The sequence below is a fragment of the Panulirus ornatus genome, chromosome 37 (assembly GCF_036320965.1).
Source record: "Panulirus ornatus isolate Po-2019 chromosome 37, ASM3632096v1, whole genome shotgun sequence".
NCBI lineage: Eukaryota > Metazoa > Arthropoda > Malacostraca > Decapoda > Palinuridae > Panulirus > Panulirus ornatus.
The window spans coordinates 28,130,322-28,149,215 of record NC_092260.1 but is presented as its reverse complement, the minus strand read 5'-3'; the positions used below and the strand labels follow the sequence as shown (position 1 = coordinate 28,149,215).

The 18,894-nt window shown below is 46.1% G+C and overlaps 1 protein-coding gene across 1 annotated transcript in view; it reads left to right on the top strand.

The window, feature by feature from the left end:
• Nucleotides 1–1,713: 1,713 nt before the first annotated feature.
• The window catches only part of LOC139760645 (polypeptide N-acetylgalactosaminyltransferase 14-like), a 115,272-nt gene continuing 98,091 nt past the window's right edge, over nt 1,714–18,894 (top strand). Inside the window, exon 1 of the mRNA XM_071684071.1 lies at nt 1,714–1,949. Coding sequence (XP_071540172.1) covers nt 1,839–1,949 — 111 coding nt within the window. The 5' untranslated portion in view covers nt 1,714–1,838. The remainder of the gene's footprint in view (nt 1,950–18,894) is intronic.

Sequence of the window (18,894 nt, the reverse complement as noted above, 5' to 3'; positions counted from 1 at the left end):
TGCTGACTGGGAACCACGCGTGCCCATGCTCAATTTCTGGATAGAGCGGTCGACTAGACTCAGGTCAAACCTAGAAATTCATCTTCCCATCATTGCTCGTCGATGATAGGTACCTGGTGTAGGCTGGGGTATATGAACATATTGTTCGAATTCAAGATGGTCATGATTTGGGTATACAGTTCACCTGAAGATTCGCCATCCCTCCCCTCAGTTTAGGCTAGGCTAGGGAAAAGTAGGTTAGATTTGGTGAGGCTGCCAGAAAAAATAGCAATACTGAGTAAATCTTTGACCAGTTGCTGCAGACAGCGGGCAACAAGGGTGAACTGACTCAGAGAACGATGCATACAATGACGTGATCTATCTTTAACCAGACCTCCGACACCACATTGCCACTTGACATGAGACGAGACCCAAGTCGCAAGAGCAAAATATGATCTAACGGGAATTTCCTCTACTTGATAGCCGAAAATATATGGCGTGAGACTTCGTGTACTTACGCACATGGAAATACTTTATCCTCAGTAATCTGTCCGTCGGAAACTATTGACAAGTGTATGTGTGTACTAGCTTGAATACTCGGTTATGCCCAGGGAAAAAATGGCAGCCTTTCGTGGCATCAAATTGGTCTTCAGGGTCAACGTGCTTTAACTTAAGACCTTCTCCAGATTTTAAAGTATTTACATGCGTATTTTGGGGTCTAGGTAATGTGGTTCGGCGTTCACAGTGATAAACAAACACAAGCAGGTCTTCCTAATGTCCTTTCCAGGTTTTTCCAGATCTTTCTCACTTCGTCGTCAGGTCTTTCCCAGGTCTTCCACTCATCTTTTTCAGTTCGACCTCAGGTCTTCCTCAAATCCTCTCTAGGTTCTACCTAGGTCTTCCCCAGGTACGTTTTAAACGCCAAGTCGGACTCATCGAAACTACGGAATAGAAAACTCATATTTCACCCAAAGTACGTTCGTGTTTTTGAAAATGTGCCTTTGGTGCCCTCAGAATGGCCATCATAGGCAAGGAAACAGTAGCTTAAAACATTACTAAGTTTCTGAAGTACTGCATCCAAAATACTGGGCCCTCCATACGCCACAACATGGTTGTGAAAGAGTAACACCCAAACATTTGAAATGATCGAGTAGTTGCATATCATTTCCTTATGTAACCCCAGGACGGAAGGACCCTTTTTGATAGATCCCTGCAGTTCCAAGGCTGCCCTACAGTCTAGCAGGGAAATGACGGACATTTTTCGAATAAGTTCTTCGACAAGATTGTATGTAACTCTCGTTTGAGTGATAAAACCTCGCCGAAGGTGACTACAGTCGCGATGTAACAACTTTCAGGGGATTTCAGTTCCCCTGTGCCCTTTATCTCAGTACGTCAAACACAAATGAAGCTTAAAATGTAGAAACGAATGATAATTGAGGTTAGAGAGTAGAAACAAATTATGCAGATAGATTGAAGAAACTTCCCTGCTAGGAAGATAAACTTCGTGGAAAAGCTTTGGAAGGTAAGCTGACGAAGTATCTGCTAAGCTTGGTAGACAAGTCAGGTCTGGAGGGCAGGCATGCATGGTGGTTATCGCGATTTAATGGCCAAGCTTGACAAAGAGATAAGCATATTCGGTAGCTTGGCAATCTGACGTGGTAGACATGCATGGCAGACAGGCGTGGTAGACATGCATGGCGGGAGTGTGAGACGGGCTTGGGGGGTAGGCTGACTGGCTGGCGGGCGCGCGATAGTGTGCGTCTGGCAGTGGTATAGTGAGGTTTTGCCGCTCCAGGTCGTCGCTCGCCGTAAGAGACGACCTTGCGTGTCACTTCGGTCCGCCGTCGTCTTGAGCCATCATGAGGAGACGACGGGTGTTTCGCATCACTGTCGTCACGGCTGCCATCATTTCCGTCATCTACTTCACTCTCATCACCAGTACGGCCACCACAAAGAGGAGAAGAAGAAGGGTAGGTAATGTTGGTTTTTGAGTTCTGTCGTGCACGTGTATGTGCGTGCGACCTGCCTCCGACGCGTCGGTCCCCCTTCTAGCCCTACGATTTATCATGCTTTTATTTTTTGTATTTTCTCATCGTCTACATCGCCAATTTTAGGTACGTGTTAGTCATGTCATAATGTTATTTCAGCACGTTTGGCGTTACTTATCCGTGTCTTACAGTATGACGATGACCTCTTTATCGCTGCTGTCGACCGCATTGTTAGCGATAAAGCTAAACTCGTGAAAATAGCGTATCTGGTTGTGCCCAAGGCCACGTTGTTTGACGCTGATGACGGTGATAAACTACAGCTGCTCCCGACCCACCCTACATTCCCACAGTTACCCCAAAGCGCCAAAGCCATCCACAACCTACCCCACACCCACCTCCAACCTCAGAGCCTACCTTGCAGCCTCACCACAGCCACACATACGGCTTCTACATAACAGTCTCCATAGGCTCCCCACAACATTCATCATAGTCGTTCCTACAACCTCCCGTAACACGATTCCTACAACCTCCATCATACCCTCCCACGTAGCCATTCTCAGAGCTCTCCCAACAGCTTGACCTTTGACCTGATTCCTTAAGGGTCAAATCTAAGTCCGGGATATCATAACTAAAGGTCTCACCGTCGTGATCAAAGGTCATGTCGTCATACTCAAGGGTCATTCCCTCGTACTAAAGGCTCGCACCTGTCGTTCATAAGGTCGCACCGTCTTGCTCAAGGGGTTAGTTGTGTGGTAGACAGCTCGTCACTCGTACGGTCGTGTGTTACGTCGATCACATGTAAGGTCACCTGTCATCAGTTAGGTCACCTGTCATCAGTTAGGACAGTGATTAATTGATTAATCATTCTAAATGACCTGTCAGTCGTTAGGTCACTTATCTGATCTTTTGCCAGGCATGTATTCGATCACGCGTCACAAGTTGGGTCACCTCAGGTCACACTAGGACAGTTCGGAGTGACTTAAAAGATTAAACAATAAAAACTGACGAAAATGACGCAGACTCAGATTACTCAGTGGAAATTCTAAATAGGCCTGATCCTCCGCTAGTCAGTTTGCACTAGCATCATGACTCCCCGCCGGTATGACACGTGTGAAAGACTCTGTCAAGAACAGTGAGTGTTAGACATCTAGGGACGGACACTGCTCATCTCGCGACCGTCAGGCTTCACAGACAAATGGACTACCCAGGGGAACATTGCTCATAATTCGCTGGACAAGTGATTTCCCAGGTTGAAGTCCATGTCGCCATGCATCACTTGGGTCACGTGTCTTTCGTCAGATTACGTTTCACCACCCATCTGATAAAGGCACCTATTTCCTGTTGGTAACCCTGAGGCAGTGGCTGGAACATTGGCAGTGACTGGGACTGGGATACAGGCAGTGGTTGGGATACAGGCTGTGACTGGGATACAAGCAGTGACTGGGACAAAGGCAGTGACTAGAACACTGGCGGTGACTGGGACAAAGGCAGAGCAGGACAGTGGAAGTGACTGGGATATAAATAGTGACTGGGATACTGGCAGTGATTAGGACACTGGGTGTGACTTGGACATTGGCTGTGGTTGAGAAAGTCAGAGCGAGAAATTAGTGGGATAGTGTTGTGGTGAGAGGTCAGCCTGGGGTCATGGTAGAGCTGACAAACCGTCTCAGAAGAAATTTGACCTCCTGACCACGATGGCACGACCCCTAGTTATGATGGCGTGAACCCTGAAGGTCAGGTCAGAGGCTGGACCATCACACACAAGGGAATCAGACAAGGTCGTGTCATGTGTAGTTACGTCTCGACTCGTAAAGGGTCAACATTATCTCTTAACGACTGAATTATTCATTTTTGAAATACTCGTTTTGAGTACAAACCTTTTTCGGTTATCACTGATAATCACCGCAGTTACTTGTTGTACTTACTACTCCTCTTTACTTGTTTTACCTTTACCTTCCCGAGTCCTGTCAACATTAAGTAGAGGGTTTGGACGAGGGATGACAAACTACCCATTGAAGTAACAGTACTTTCAGCTTACTACTCAACACATACTATCAAGAAAACGATTTTATGTGTAGTGTTTTTGGCTGTTTTCCTCACGGCGCCGGAGCAAATCTCATCTGCCTGTGTTTGTTATCAAATCCCACTTTCACGACGAACACAGCCAACGCGTACTGATTTTGCAGTTGGAAAAAAAAAGGGGAAAAAAAGGAGCTCCCGTGACTTTATGTGACTACTCATGTCATACGCCTTGTACCTGAGCAAGTAGACAGTCTTAACCTTCATATCTAAACTTTCTTTAACCAACGTCCTTCCTTTATCATCAATAGACCATAATCAGTGACCTGGGGTGCCTGTGTTGTGATATTATTACCCGCGTCATGGCGTAGCCCTGGCCGCTTGCAAATGCCGAAGTGTAACCATATGAGTAAGTCAAGCAGTTTCCGGTTCTCGTACACACAAGGGCGTAACCTGTGCCTGAATACTTTTTTGTCATTATGGTCTGTATCAGAACCTTCTACCATGGTATTCCGTCATTGCCTTTCATAGCAATTTAACCACGAGAACTCAGTAGCATCAGACTTGTGATTTGCAGTTTTCCTCACCAACTTTATGACATAGCAAGATACACAAACAGGATGGCAGGCCCTTCTAACAGACATGCTGGAGGAGCATATCAGGAGCATCTCTCTGGACCCGCCGACGACTGGTACATACGTAAGGTGATAAAAGCCGTCCTTATCCAGATCTCAGGTACCACTTGCAGAGGTTTTGGCGGACGTCCGATGGGCCGTGCCATCCCCAGACTCGCAGTGCATGCTCTTCCTGCATTGTCTACCGCAGCATATCCAGATGGCGCTTATCATCGTTGACGCTGTCACGATACTGCCGGCCCTCGCTGCCATGCCATGGCTCGACTGGATACCTTTGCCGTCCACACTCTGGCATCCTCTACGACTCCTCTAAGTAGCCCGCGGGCTCTTATCACCGAGTGTCCGTTCTCGAGAGTGCCATTATTGGCACTGGTCAGCCAGTAGGTGAATGTGGCTTAGTGGGCTCATTTAGGTGATTGTGTGTGTGTGTGTGTGTGTGTGTGTGTGTGTGTGTGTGTGTTGTGTAAGATGTGCGTGTCATCGACCGCAACTTGTACCTCTCTGTAAGCTGGGGTAGTGAGACGCAAGAGGAACAAGGCGCCAGTCTACTCTTGTAGAGGTTAAGTTTACGACTAACCTGGCCGCCAAGATTGCTTAGGGTGCCTCTAAGTACAGGCCATTTATTATGTCTAGCTAGTAATCACGGTCAGCCTACTGGTCTACCTCAACAAGAAACTTTTGGTAGAAACCATTTCGCAATGTCGGTAGTCCAGAAATCAGTTTAGTCAGGCGTCTCCAATAACAAGCGAGTAATCAAGGGTCCACAAGGCTCATCAGCGAATAAGCTTGTGCGAGTATCCGGGTGACGTCTGAGTGATTGATTGCCTTTTAAAACTCGCTCAAAACTAATTAGTCGGGTCGATTGATGAAGCGAGTTCGACGCGGCTGGTATTGACAGATGCTAGAGGTTCTTGTCGATATTGGTGACTTGTCTGGTAGGACCAGGCGAAAAGTTGCTTGGGCTTGGATATTGGGGCTACTTTGAGTGATATGTTACTTGTATTAGGACAGTATAATTAGCCCTCGGGGCCTAGGGTCCTTGGGCTAGACTACTAGAGACAGGATGGTAGGGTAGATATTAAAGCCAGGCTTTTAGGGCTAGAGAAATTTGACTTGGGCTGCTTAGGCTAGAGTACTGGACGCAGGTAGCTTGAGTGAGGTTGATATTAAAGTCAGGCTTTTAGGTCTTGATGAGTTGGTTTTCATTTTTTTTCCTCTTTTATCTTGAAGGCTCCATACACGGAGGAAAAAAATTCTTAAATCGAGCTTAGGCTTTAGATGAAACATGAATAGAGCCAGGTCGATGTGAAAGGGGGAAAGGTGAATGGTAATAAGTTTTGAAAACGATGGTTAAAGACAGCATTATGAATCTATACCTGTGAACGATCTTACTTTTAAACTTTTAAACTTTTTATCTTTGTAAAGGATTACGCTGACACGTTCAACTGTAGCAGTTAATGTCTTGGAATATGAACGGAAACTAATATAAACCTAAACAGATTGTCATTGCATGTTGGTATATTTATACCGATGAACTTACCCTCAAATGAATCCGCATCAACGTTTTTTCCGCCCAATCATTGTGGTTAAACCATCATGAAGTCACTGTTAAAAAGGTCAAGTGATATGTAGAACATCTTTTTATTACCTTCTTAAGCACGACGGTGCGAGCCTGAACACGACACAAGAGGTAGGTACATGGGAGGCTGAGCCCGCAGTACACGCCATGTGCGGCGAACGGGAATCCAGACAGTCCATAGATGGGCTGGGGGCCTAATACAGAACTGGAACTAACAGACCGGAACTAATCAAACCAAACTAGCTGGTTATAAGAATGTAGCGATAGTTAAAAGATACTGGTTTTGTTTTTTGAACTGACATGATTCTATATCGGTCGCCGGTTTCATGTTGGATTAATCACGGCTGCAAACACTACTTCGTCGAAGGATAATTATCATAGACAAACCTAACCCAATACAATCTCGAACAGTCAGAGGATACTGAGGAACATGTTTCGTATAATTATCTAAAATGTCATATAAACAATGAGTTCGGCAAGGGACATACCAAGGGTAGTAGTGTACAGTAGGCCATGAGAGTATTCCCTGCCCGCTGGAATGGCAACAGCTTCTGCGGCCACTTCACGAGGATCGTTGTGTTTACACAGGATAACCGGACTACTGGGAGGTGATTTTATCGGCTTATAAGTTCCGCTTAAGCGAAGATAATGCTATCCTTTCGGATCAGTTATCGCGGTAGTTGTTGACGTTTTAGGTTACTTTGTGCGATGAATAATTAATTAACTTGTCTGAATGGCTTCATTAGGACTTAGCCACTTAATACGGCCAATAAAAACTATTGGAGTTCTTGGAATGGTGATGATACGTGCTGAGAACATATCGTTCTATCTACCGTGGCTATTTTATAACACATAAATCATCCGGGATTTGAGGCAACTTGACGCCACCCATTGAAGATGTTTTAACGAGCGTGTCACTTGCTGAGGATTATTGAGCTTTGGATACTTAACTAGGTAGTAATTAACAACCAGATTCAGTTTGTGAAAATGTTATTATCTCATGCTAGTTAGTGAAGGTATAAGTATTAGCTGGAGCCACTTAGAATTAGGGCCAATAAGTGTTAATGACACGAGTATCCAGGTACTTAGCTTGGATTGTTATCAATTACCGAGACTCCTTAGAGTGGGTTTTATCAGCATTTAAGAACCTCTTAGACTGGGTATCATCAATATTTAGGACCTCTTTGAATGGGTATCATCAATATGTAAGGGTCATTTAGAGAGACGTCATTAAAACTTGGGGTAACGTAACAACAGAAGTTACTCAGCGAAGGTTTAGTCAACAACTTGGACTAATTGTGGAGAAAGTTATCAACAGGTGGGGCCAGTCATCGAGGGTGCCATCATTAACTGAAGTTACCTGAGCGAGACTTCAGTCAACAAATGGGGCCACTTAAGGACTGATTATATACAGATGTTTAAGGCGGGAGTGAGCTATACTTGTGGAGGAAACTAAAGTCTCTTAGTTTAGAAGAATATTACTGATCTCTTGAGGTGATTATAAGCAACTGCGAAATTGACGCCTGATTCTGCATATCTTACTGTGCACGACGCTGGAGCTTAACCTGCGGCTCCTTATCAGGTTATGTGTGGTGACTCAACATCCCTGATTCTGCCACCTTGCGAAGGAGGGAGGGTGGGAGGGGAGTTGTAGATATGATGTAATGTCATGGCGTGGGTGGAACTACACGTGGCAGCAGTAGCGGTAATACAATATATATATATATATATATATATATATATATATATATATATATATATATATATATATATATATATATATATATATATATATATATAAGATTCATAGGTAATGTGACCTAAGGTATAAGCTCAGAACCAGTTGAAATAACATTATAGTGATGAGTGCTGTGTGAAAAAGCGTCGAGTGTTTCATGGCGGATGTGAATGAGGATATAGCTGTTTCATGTCGCGCTGACACCCGACACAAACGTGGCACAAAAGCTCTCCATTTCTTCGCTTACATAACATGAACACCTCTGCGAAACATCGGATCTCTAGTCTGCGCGGCCGGGACCGGGTGCACCACCGCCGTAAACACTACGGCTGATGCGAGGCAAAGTGACCGGACTCGCCCGAGCGTAACGGTTGGGTATTGGATCCTGTCTGGGAGGCTTGGACGCCGCCTCCACCTACCGAGCATCACGCTCACTTGTTTCATGCTTATCCTACGGGATAAAGAAGACATGAATATTTCGCTCGGACTTTTCTCTATACATATGGGCTCGGACTTTTTTTCTATACATATGGCTTCAATTTTATTTTTCAACGGTTTCGATTCTTTTCGAAGAGGTTACAAATAGAAATAAGTCCTTATAAGGAACATGGGTGGCCTCAGCGATGAAGCCAAATCCCCTATACGCCAAGAATACTACAGATGTATAAAGCGTTTTAGCTTTCATACGGTTGTGTGTCGCCCAACCCCTGTTTTCTCCAACATATATGAATGATATGAATACTAACGAACCGCATGGAATGTTAAACGTTCACATGCACAACAGAATCCTCAGACAGGGAGTCTGAAGGGAAAATTCCTTGTGAAAAATAAATGCGTTTCAACGTTATCCAAACACATCAAGATCATTGAACCCCTTGAGCACAACGATACGACTCCGAGTACGACGTTACGAACGTTGAGACGATTCGACCCTTCATGCGTATTTGTGCTGTTACCTATTTGTACTGTACAGGGAGTGAGTTTTGTTCTCATGGGCCCCATCTTTTGAACTGTGTGTGTGTGTGTGTGTGTGTGTGTGTGTGTGTGTGTGTGTGTGTTTCGCTCTGGCTTCTTTCACATCCTTTAAAATAACTTTAAAAATTTCCGCATATTAGTGTCCTACCTGGACACAGCTTTCTTCTCTTGTATAGAAATGTTACCCCGTTACGGCCGTGTGGGGGGCGCCCCCAACCCCCGCCTCAGACACAAACTTTTACGCAATTTCAACATTTAGAAACTGCTGGGTTCTGGGAGTCTGGTCCGGGGACTTGGAAAAATTTCTCATATTATATCTTTTCTGATATTCATCTTGTTTTCCTTTCTTCTTCTTCTTCTTCTTCTTCTTCTTCTTCTTCTTCTTCTTCTTCTTCTTCTTCTTCTATCTTTGTAAATCTTGCAGCATTGATAACCTACAGGTCCTTACATCAGGGTCAGGTTTGTTAGGAAACATTAAAAGTTTAAGTCGTTCTTTAGGTGACGACATGCAACTGCTTCAGGAGGACAGGTATACTGTAGGAGTCGGTACAACAAGGCGAGGTACAGACCTCCACACAGTCTGGCTGTGGGAGGAGTAAAGGCGTTGAATCGGTCACTCGTGGGGCTGCCACCGTTCACACAATATCTGTGTGGAGTGGTGGCCAGTCATCTGCTCCCTAACCAAGTTAGAGAAAATACGTTTACTGAGACGGATTTTTGAGGAGTTTCTAAAATTAGTTTTTGGAAAAATGAAAATGAAAATCTGAGGCGTACAAATGAACGCTTGATTTTGAATACAGTTTCATGGTATTGTAATAAATCATTTACATATCAAAAGAATCTCGAATGACCCTGTGTCGATGATATTTTCAGTACCTGAAAAATCCCTACATAGGATAACATGGAGAGATCCAGTGTTCTGCAGCACCACAGGTCTGGGCACTTTGAGATACGAGGCTGGACGCGTGTGTTGTGCTCTCGTGATGTGGTGTTGCCTCCTATCTTCTTCAGGAGAATGTTGTTTTCCTTTTCAGACACAGACACACGTCACGAAAGCCTTCTCAGCCTAGGCGAGGGGTGACAAATGAGGTTCCTCAGGGTACAGCTCTGGGACCACTACTATTCCTGATCCATGCATATGATCTACCAAACGAGATAGATGTTTACATTATGAAGCAACAAGGACTGAGAAGTCTTGTTGCAAAGAGACCTAGACAAGAAGCAGTGGTGGTGGTACAAACGACTTATGAGATTTAACCCAGAAGAATGTAAAGTCATGAAGTTGGGAAGTGAGGATCACATCATAGGAGGAAATGGAATGCGAGAGTCGTGTTGTGAGAGAGACCTGAGGTGTTGTCAAACATCACGCTAGCCTCGTCACCAGGAGGTTATATAAAAGGGATCGTAGGGAAGTGAACTATATTTTGGTTGATGTCAGAATTGCCCTCGAGTATATGAACTATCAGATGGTGAGGGAGATATACATGACGGACACTCGCCCCAAGCTGGAGTACGGTGACTGCGGTTTGGTCTCCTCACTTGAAGTGCCACAGAGAATCACTGGAGACGGTATGAAGGAATGCCGCAAGAATGGTAACGACAACTGGATGGAAGAGGGAAAGCAAGTCCTAAATCTGGTCACAGTAGAAGAAAGAAGAATACGAGGAGACGTGTTGACTACGTATTGATGTGTGAGAGATCATGACATCGTTGACGTGTAACAGTTCTTTGAAGCTGAAGAGAGTCCAGAAGAGGACACAACTGGAGGTTGTGCAAGAGAAGTGTGCGGAGGCAGGTGAGGAAATGTACGGAGGGAGGTGAGGAGATGTACGGGAGGAGGTGAGGATATGTACGGAGGGAGGTGAGGATATGTACGGAGGGAGGTGAGAATATGTACGCAGGGAGGTGAGGATATGTACGGAGGGAGGTGAGAATATGCACGGAGGGAGGTGAGGATATGTACGGAGGGAGGTGAGGATATGTATGGAGGGAGGTGAGGATATGTATGGAGGGAGGTGAGGATATGTATGGAGGGAGGTGAAGATATGTATGGAGGGAGGTGAGGATATGTATGGAGGGAGGTGTGAAAGCATTTCTTTAAAATGAGTTGTGGATTCGTGGAACAAGCTAAAGATGAGGACGTAAATCTAACTTCCACTGGAGAATTAAGTAAAACTGTGTGACAACAAGACAAGAGTAAGATGCGGGGCCCCACGAGTAGAAAGCTCCCTCCCCGTTCGTAAATAGTGGTAACAACACACACACACACACACACACACACACACACACACACACACACACACACACACTCGAGTGTAAAACTCCCGCTCTGTTCAGTACAAATAGGTAATTACTTATGAATGCAAGGAGGAGGTGCATAGGAGGGAACCTCATTTAGCAGAAATTTTTCAGGAATATAAACTGTGACTTTGACTATCCCGGGTCGGAGTGTGGATGAGTAATGGAAGAAGTTGTGTGGAGTGTATGATGAAGGAACCAACAGATGCAGCCAGTGGCGGGGGAGGGAAAGAGGTGCGGGTGGAAGGGGAAGACGCAGAGGACTTGGATCAACTGAAGTCAAAAGACCAAGGGATACAGGTACGTTGTGAGGAGCATGGTAATGTGAGGCAGAGGAGCGAGGCAGCGCTGGCAAGGTAAAGAAGAATGAGGAATGAGTATAAAGGAATTTCGAGAGTATTATAGACAAGACAAAGAAGAACAGGCACTGTTTCATAGGATCATAAGGAGCAAATTACCAATAAGGATGATAAGGGTATATGTGTACTCCGTGTTCAGGGATGTTCACTACCTGAGTTACAGTGAGACACAAAGTAAGACCAGCAGTTGTGACGCGGCGGGTGCAAGATGGTTCTGAACATTATTTCATCACTCACCAACAAACGAACGAAGACCATAATCATGCACATCAAGTCTTGCTTCCAAACCACAACCCATTCTCTATTATCCTGCAAGGCGTTTTTCCTGCAGGTTATTCATTTCACCAAGCTTCTCGATGTCACTCTGGACGATAAACTAAAGTGGAAGCAATACGTCATCAGAGTCTCCAGCTATCGTCTCCACATTCCTTAAAGCTTCCCTGTGCCTGAACACAAGAACATCTGCAGATCTTTCATCCTACCCAGACTCACAAGCGCCTCCCACGCGCGATTCCTTATCTACCTCACGACAGAGGCCGCTAAAAAAAGGCGCAAAAAAAAAAAGAGTATGCAAGATCATCCTAGGTCCTGCTTACAACACCTATCAGAACGTGCTCAAAACAAAGGTGCTTCGAACTTTCTCCATCCATTACTTGAACCTCATCTGACGGTTTGAGAAGGTACTACACCATCCCAGCCACTGTCACCTTCTCCCACTAGTGATCCCTCGATCTGTAATTGCAGTTCGACACCACAACCGCATATAGTCCATTGAGCCCATCCCAGCAGGTACACACGCCACAGGAACAGTCTGTCTCAACCACTGCGTAAATCATAACTGACCTTCATTGTGTGCATAAAGCCCGTCTGTTTAACTTCCTCTCCACTTGTTAAAGTCCTGCTGATCTTATTGTGAGTATTTTCTCTGTAATTCAGCTTTTGGTTGTATTTTGGTCAGTAAGTGATACAGTCTGATACAGTGTAAGTACTCCCCCTCACGTACATGGTGGTAACAGAAAGATACGTGCAAGATATATCAGGAACAGACCAGAGTAAGCAGCGCTGGTATGGTCACCTCTATTTAGAGGGACATAGATTTGCTGGAGGTGGTCCGGAGAATGACAGAATTTCTACCTGAACCCACTCAGGTTACAGGGAAAGATTAACAGACATGGGCTTGATCACATGGGAAGGACGAGCACAAACACGACGACGAGGCCACAGGTTTTTAAAAGTTTCTCTGTGGATTTGACGATACTGACGTGGAGCATTTTTTTTTTTTTTTTTTTAGACGGGGAGGAACCGACCAAGCAGACGATACAGTGAGGAAGTACTTCTGGAGTGAAAACTTCAGTGAATGTTGAGAACACAACAAAGTATAAGAGTAAGAGAGTTTGGTGATGGTGGAGTAAAAGAGGTTGAAGGATGGAGTCCCATGCGTGTAAAATTCCCTCCTCGCATGCGGTAACAGGCAAGATCTCTCTCTCTCTCTCTCTCTCTCTCTCTCTCTCTCTCTCTCTCTCTCTCTCTCTCTCTCTCTCTCTCTCTCTCTCTCTCTCTCTCTCTCTCTCTCTCTCTCTCTCTCTCTCTCTCTCTCTCTCTCTCTCTCTCTCTCTCTCTCTCTCTCTCCTACACTCACTGTACAAATAGGTAATTACAGAAGAAAAAAAGAAAACATCGGATTGGACAAACACATAAGAGTTCGGAGCTGCAAGAGGCCATAAATCCTCTTCTGCGAAATGGAAAGCCACGTCCAGACTCTAGGGAAACAGCGTAGTCCATGAGAGGACGATGGACGTTCAGCGTGTTGGTAAGCAACAGCGATTTTCAGAGGAAGGAACGCGTACGATTAAGCTAATTGACACAGGAGAATATTCCAAGGAAGGAGTATAATCTTCGCCCAAAAACAGCATGTTTGTCAACGGATTTGGAGCCAATGTTCCCTTCGTGTCTGCGGTCGTCTGCGGTCTCCCTCTGTGCTAGAGGAAGCAAGCGCAAAAGCGACGGAGAGGTTATTCCTTATCAACACCTGACCTTCACAGCGTCTGGAATGCTTGAGTTCGAGGAACATGACCTAGCATATAGGATCACCTCTGAAACATGACCTGGTTCCTACCAGGTTACACACACTGCCCTGTACCCTCACTACAGGTAAATCCTGAATAGCAATTCTAAGTGTTCCATGTCCGCATCACTACCAGACCAGGCCAGTTAACTACCAGGCCACGATACCTTACTACTAGATAGGCTAACTAACTACCAGGTCACGTTGAAATCGCTGTAGGAAGATAAGAAAATTGAAATTAGCTTCTTTGTACATTCTACCATTCTGTCGGACCAGCACAACAAACGCCTCCAGTCTCAGAGATTTCTTAATCAGAAACATTTGTCATTGCTGAGAGAGCCCTCTGCCAGGCATGAGGAATACCTCATGCGCCTGCAGGTGCCTCAAGAGCAATGCTAGAATGAGGTTTTGCCTTTGTGATGAGCTAAAGAAACCCTGGGAGATTGAGGTATAAGTGTACGGTGGTGTTAAGAGTCTACAGCTTACGGTCTGGTCGTAGAGTGCTAGAGAGACAACCAGAGAGCGGAGAGACCCGGTGTGAGGAGTTACAGTCAACTGTAGAATCTAGATGCCTGATATACAGTGCCAGAAACCGTCCATGAGGGTCTAAGACCCAGCAGCATCTCGAAACTTATCGAGTCATTAAACGGCCATAAAAAGGTTACCTCCATCCTCCCACCAAGAGCTGGTCAGGAAGGAGAGCTACACCCCTCCTCCCACAAATAGCTGGTCAGGCAGGAGATACTCCCTCCTCCACCGCCCCCACTCACCTGTGGTCACGGTGGTTGCCAAGGTAGGTTGCTGTTGTGCCTGACCTTCCTCTCCTCCCTAACAATGGCTGGTGGCAGTCACCGCCTTTTACCACAGCCATTGTTTGTGGCAGCCTGCTGGGAAGGGCGTCGGGCGGTCTGCTTGATGGCGGGGGCAGCCAGCCTGCTAAGGGAAGGCGGTCTTCTGGTGTGGGTGGCGAGCGAGCATGCGTTTACATTGATGTACATGGGTTTACATTGAATACGTGGGTGTACATGGCAAGGATTAGGTGAGAGAAGACTTGATGGTACATGACGAGTTTATGTACTGAAGGTCAGTGTTAGTATCCTGAGTCTTAGACACAGGATATTGAAGCAGGAGGCTTCCTTGTCCTAGTCCACACCCTGCGTCTGCCACCCTCCGCCCGTGTGCCCCGATGCCGGGGCGAGGACAGCCGGCGGGACTGGGAGGGGTCAGGAGATCAGCATGGGTCACGTTAGGGTGATCAGTCACTAGGTGAAGGGATCCCAGCCCGACCCTCCCCGCCGACTGGTCTGTGTGGTGGGGTCAGCGACCCTCCCGGAGAGGGTAAGGATGGAGATCAGGGGAGAGTAAAGATGGGAGGAGGCGAGGGTAAGGATGGGGAGGAGGGAGGAAAAAAAAAAAAAGGATGGCGAAGAGAGGCAAGGTAAGGATGGAGAGGAATAATGGTTTACTGAGAATTTTATATTCATAATTAATTCATGATTAATATTCTTATCACCAAAATCCATTAACTTGCATCTGTCTGCACTCAAGTCCATCTGTCGTATCTCTAACCCTCTCAGCAGACTGAGCCAAGTTTCCCAGTCACATGTCACGGCCAAATTTTGAAATTGTGCCCGTGACTCCTGTGTTTCCAGACCGGGGATATGAATTGGAAAATTATGGGTTTCAGAACTCGGTCATGTGGTACCCCTTTGTTACCAGTCGGACGCTTCCCCATTTGACCACGTCATGTTTCCTGTTCTGCAACCCGTCCACCATCCACGCGCCTCTTCCATATCCTTTGCCTCGAGTCTTGAATATTTTCTACCAATATTTTACGTGATACTTTTTTCCAAAGTTTTCTGGAATGTAACTATAGAACACTGGATGTGTTTTGGAATACTGATGACGAAGAAATTCTGTTATGAGTCGTTAAACTTGATCTGTTGTTTCGAAACCTGTGTTGATAACCGGTTATCAGCTTTACTGTCCTTTAGAAGCTTAGCGGTCGGGGAAAACCACGGAATTGGTCTGTTGGGCTTTAGCTGTGTTGGAGTGTTCTAGCTTCGGTGCATTATCCTTGAAGACTAGAGAGTGGACGCGAGCAAAGAAGGCCGGTGTTTTTGTCTGTTCTTAGCGTTACTTCGCTAAAGTGGGAATCGGCGAACATGTATGAGAATATGATGTTAGTTTTGCTTTCATGATTGTTTCTGCTAAATTTCGTAAGACCGCAGTAGTGCAGGTAGGACGGTTGTTCGCTGTCTCCTTGGTTAGAAATTGTTAACTTAGCCAGCTTCCGGCCCTTCAGCACTTCCCTTACATGGTATGGCGTTGAGAGGTGGGGGAGGGTAATGCTGGGGAGGAGAGGGGAGCAAAGAGCAGTGTAGCCATACCTGGTTTACCTTGGACGGTGTATCTCAGAGTAGCAATGGTAACACTGCAAACCACCAGGGTAAGAACCTCTCCGTCTCCTGTTCCCGGCCACCTGCCGCCTTACATGTGGATGACTTTTCTTCATTTTATAAAGTTTATGAAAGTCAAACTCCGCCTGTGGCTGGGCTCACCGCGTCCGTCCAGGGCGGCGGCAGTCGGGTGTCCCTCGCGGGTTATTCTGCCTCACGTGTAGCCTGGCGGGTCCTCCTCCCTCCCCGCGCCCTCCGCCGCCACTCACAGTGTTTGTGAACTTAGATTATAATGTTGTGGTGTCCGCGCCGCCACCGCCATCATCAGGTCAGCAGCGAAGGCGCGGACGGGAAAACAGGAGCATCATGGTGCGCGTAGCGGTAAAGTTTACGAAGATTGGAGAGAAAAGTGTTTTGTTTACAGCAAACTGGGTCATTTGAAACGTTATTAGTGAGATAAGAATACTTTTCAGAGTGGTCCAGGTGGTCACACTCACTGTGGCACGGTGAAGATGGTAAGATTCGAAGAAAAACATCAGTCGGATATGAAAGAATCTTGATCCATATAAGGCGCCTGGCCATGACGACGTCTCGCCTTATGTGCCCAAGGTGTGTACAGAGACTATTGACAGACCATTCGAGTTATTGTGAGAGCTAGCGGAAGAGGGATCACTTCAGCAGAGGTGGACAATAGGAACCATCACACCTACAATATCTTAACGAAAGGAGACAGAGTACAATGCATTAAACTACAGGGTGGTGTCGCAGACGAGAACCGTCTTTAAAACGTTGACGATGGTCAGGAGACAGATGGATTACTACTTGCAAAAGAGACACTACGTATAAAAGAGACACGACGTAAGTGAGAGGTAGTATGGTTACAGAGGCAAGAGGTCATGCATAACAAAGCCCTTAGATCTCTACCATTGAGGGAGTACTGGCTCAGACAAATGAGATGGCCGGGTAGAATGAGTTCTCTTTGATTGCCATAAAAAACATCAGACACTCTCCACCACAAAAACTGGAGTTACAGGAAGGCAGAAGGGAGGAGAAAGAAGGGAAGTGGGGTCCTCCAGTGGAACGAAAATTAGTGGAGATGAACAAAGAAACCATGTCCGAGATGCTCACTCACACAGGGGAAGAGTAAACACTGGGATCCGACAGATGGCCACAGAACCACTGCTATGACCAGTTAATATTAACGTCTTGCCAACAGAATTGTAATCATACCTGATTATGGATGCCGATGATGCTAGAATTACTAGAGAAGTTAAAAGTATTCAGAAATACTTACATAGACTCTCACTGTGGTCAGATACTCGGTTAATGAAGGTCAACTCAACTAAATGTGAATGATGACAAAAGGACAGAAGAGATTAAGGAGGCCTATATTTGACTACCATGTTCGACGAAGCCTCTCGCAGACATCAAAGTGTGAAGGGACTTGTGGGTCGATACTGGATCAAGTATATCCCTAGAACCTCACATCAGGAGAATAGGTAAGGGGACAAATGAATAACTAGTCCACACACAAAATTCCGTAAGGTATACGCGTTTGGTTCGCCTTTCTCTTCTGTTTCAGACTATGCCTTCCCCTCTACCTGCTACTTTTCCTCTCCTTTAACTACCCTATTGAAAGAAAAAAGATTGCTGGAGGTGTGTGGCGGCGGCGCCAGTGTTGAGGAAGGTCGTACCTCCTCCACCACTACCCCAACATAGCGTAGCCGTAGCCCACACAGCCCCGACTGATGTATGACCCAGCACGTATCTAACTCCTCGTGTGTTCTGAGCTTACGACATGCTAACTTCCTCTTACGAACTGTCAACCGAAGTGGCTCGAGTGTTGTGTGCTGTCAGCACACTGGCCTCAAGTGTTGTGAGGTGCCAACACATCAGCCAAGGTCTTGCGGGAGGCTGGGAGTGTGTCAGGCTTGCGACACACACCAGCAGTTGTAGGTTCACTTTCACCGAGCTTCCCCTAAAAGCGAGCGTGCGTCTGTTCCCTCAATATAATGAAAACGTGGCCTGGGATCGTGAAAGTGTATGTGGATGTAGAGACTGTATGGCCGACCCAGGGCACTGGAGAGGTTACCAGCTGTTTCATTTGAAGGCAACCTCGTAACACAAGAACAGCTTAAGTAAGGCGACCTCAGAACCCTGGAGAGGTTTGACAGCTTCATAGTACTGGAAAGATTTGGCTAATAGGCTGTACACACACAAGCACACAGACACACACACACACACACACACACACACACACACACACACACACACACACACACACGTCTTGCATGATGAATATACTGGATTTTTCTGAGCGAGTAAGCAACATCTTAGAAAAACGGAATGAGTGGTTGGACTCTGTAGTCCTGGACTACTTGAAGATAACGTCTCCCTCACAAAACGGATGATAATGCTAAGCACCACAACAGAAGTCAGAGGAGGTCAGCTTAGGTGGAGATAATAAACTCTCTGGCTACGAGGGAAGGAAACACACACGTTAGGGCAACCTTCACGTACCCCAGTGGGCTGGATGCTGGGACCACTACAGGTTCTGATCTATGCAAATGATCTGCCAGAAGAAGTGGACTCATGCCTTAATATGTTTGCTAATGATGCCTTAATCATGAGATAAGTGTGACGCAGCGGAGACTGTAAAGTGCTGCAAAGGGACTTACACAAGATGAAAAAGATTGGCCGCAGAAGCGACGGCGGCTTGTGGATTCTAACCTTGGGAAATGAAAAGCCATGAAGATGTGGAGTTGGCACACGTCAGAGGGTGAGTACTGCATCGGGGGATGAGAGAGAGAGAGAGAGAGAGAGAGAGAGAGAGAGAGAGAGAGAGAGAGAGAGAGAGAGA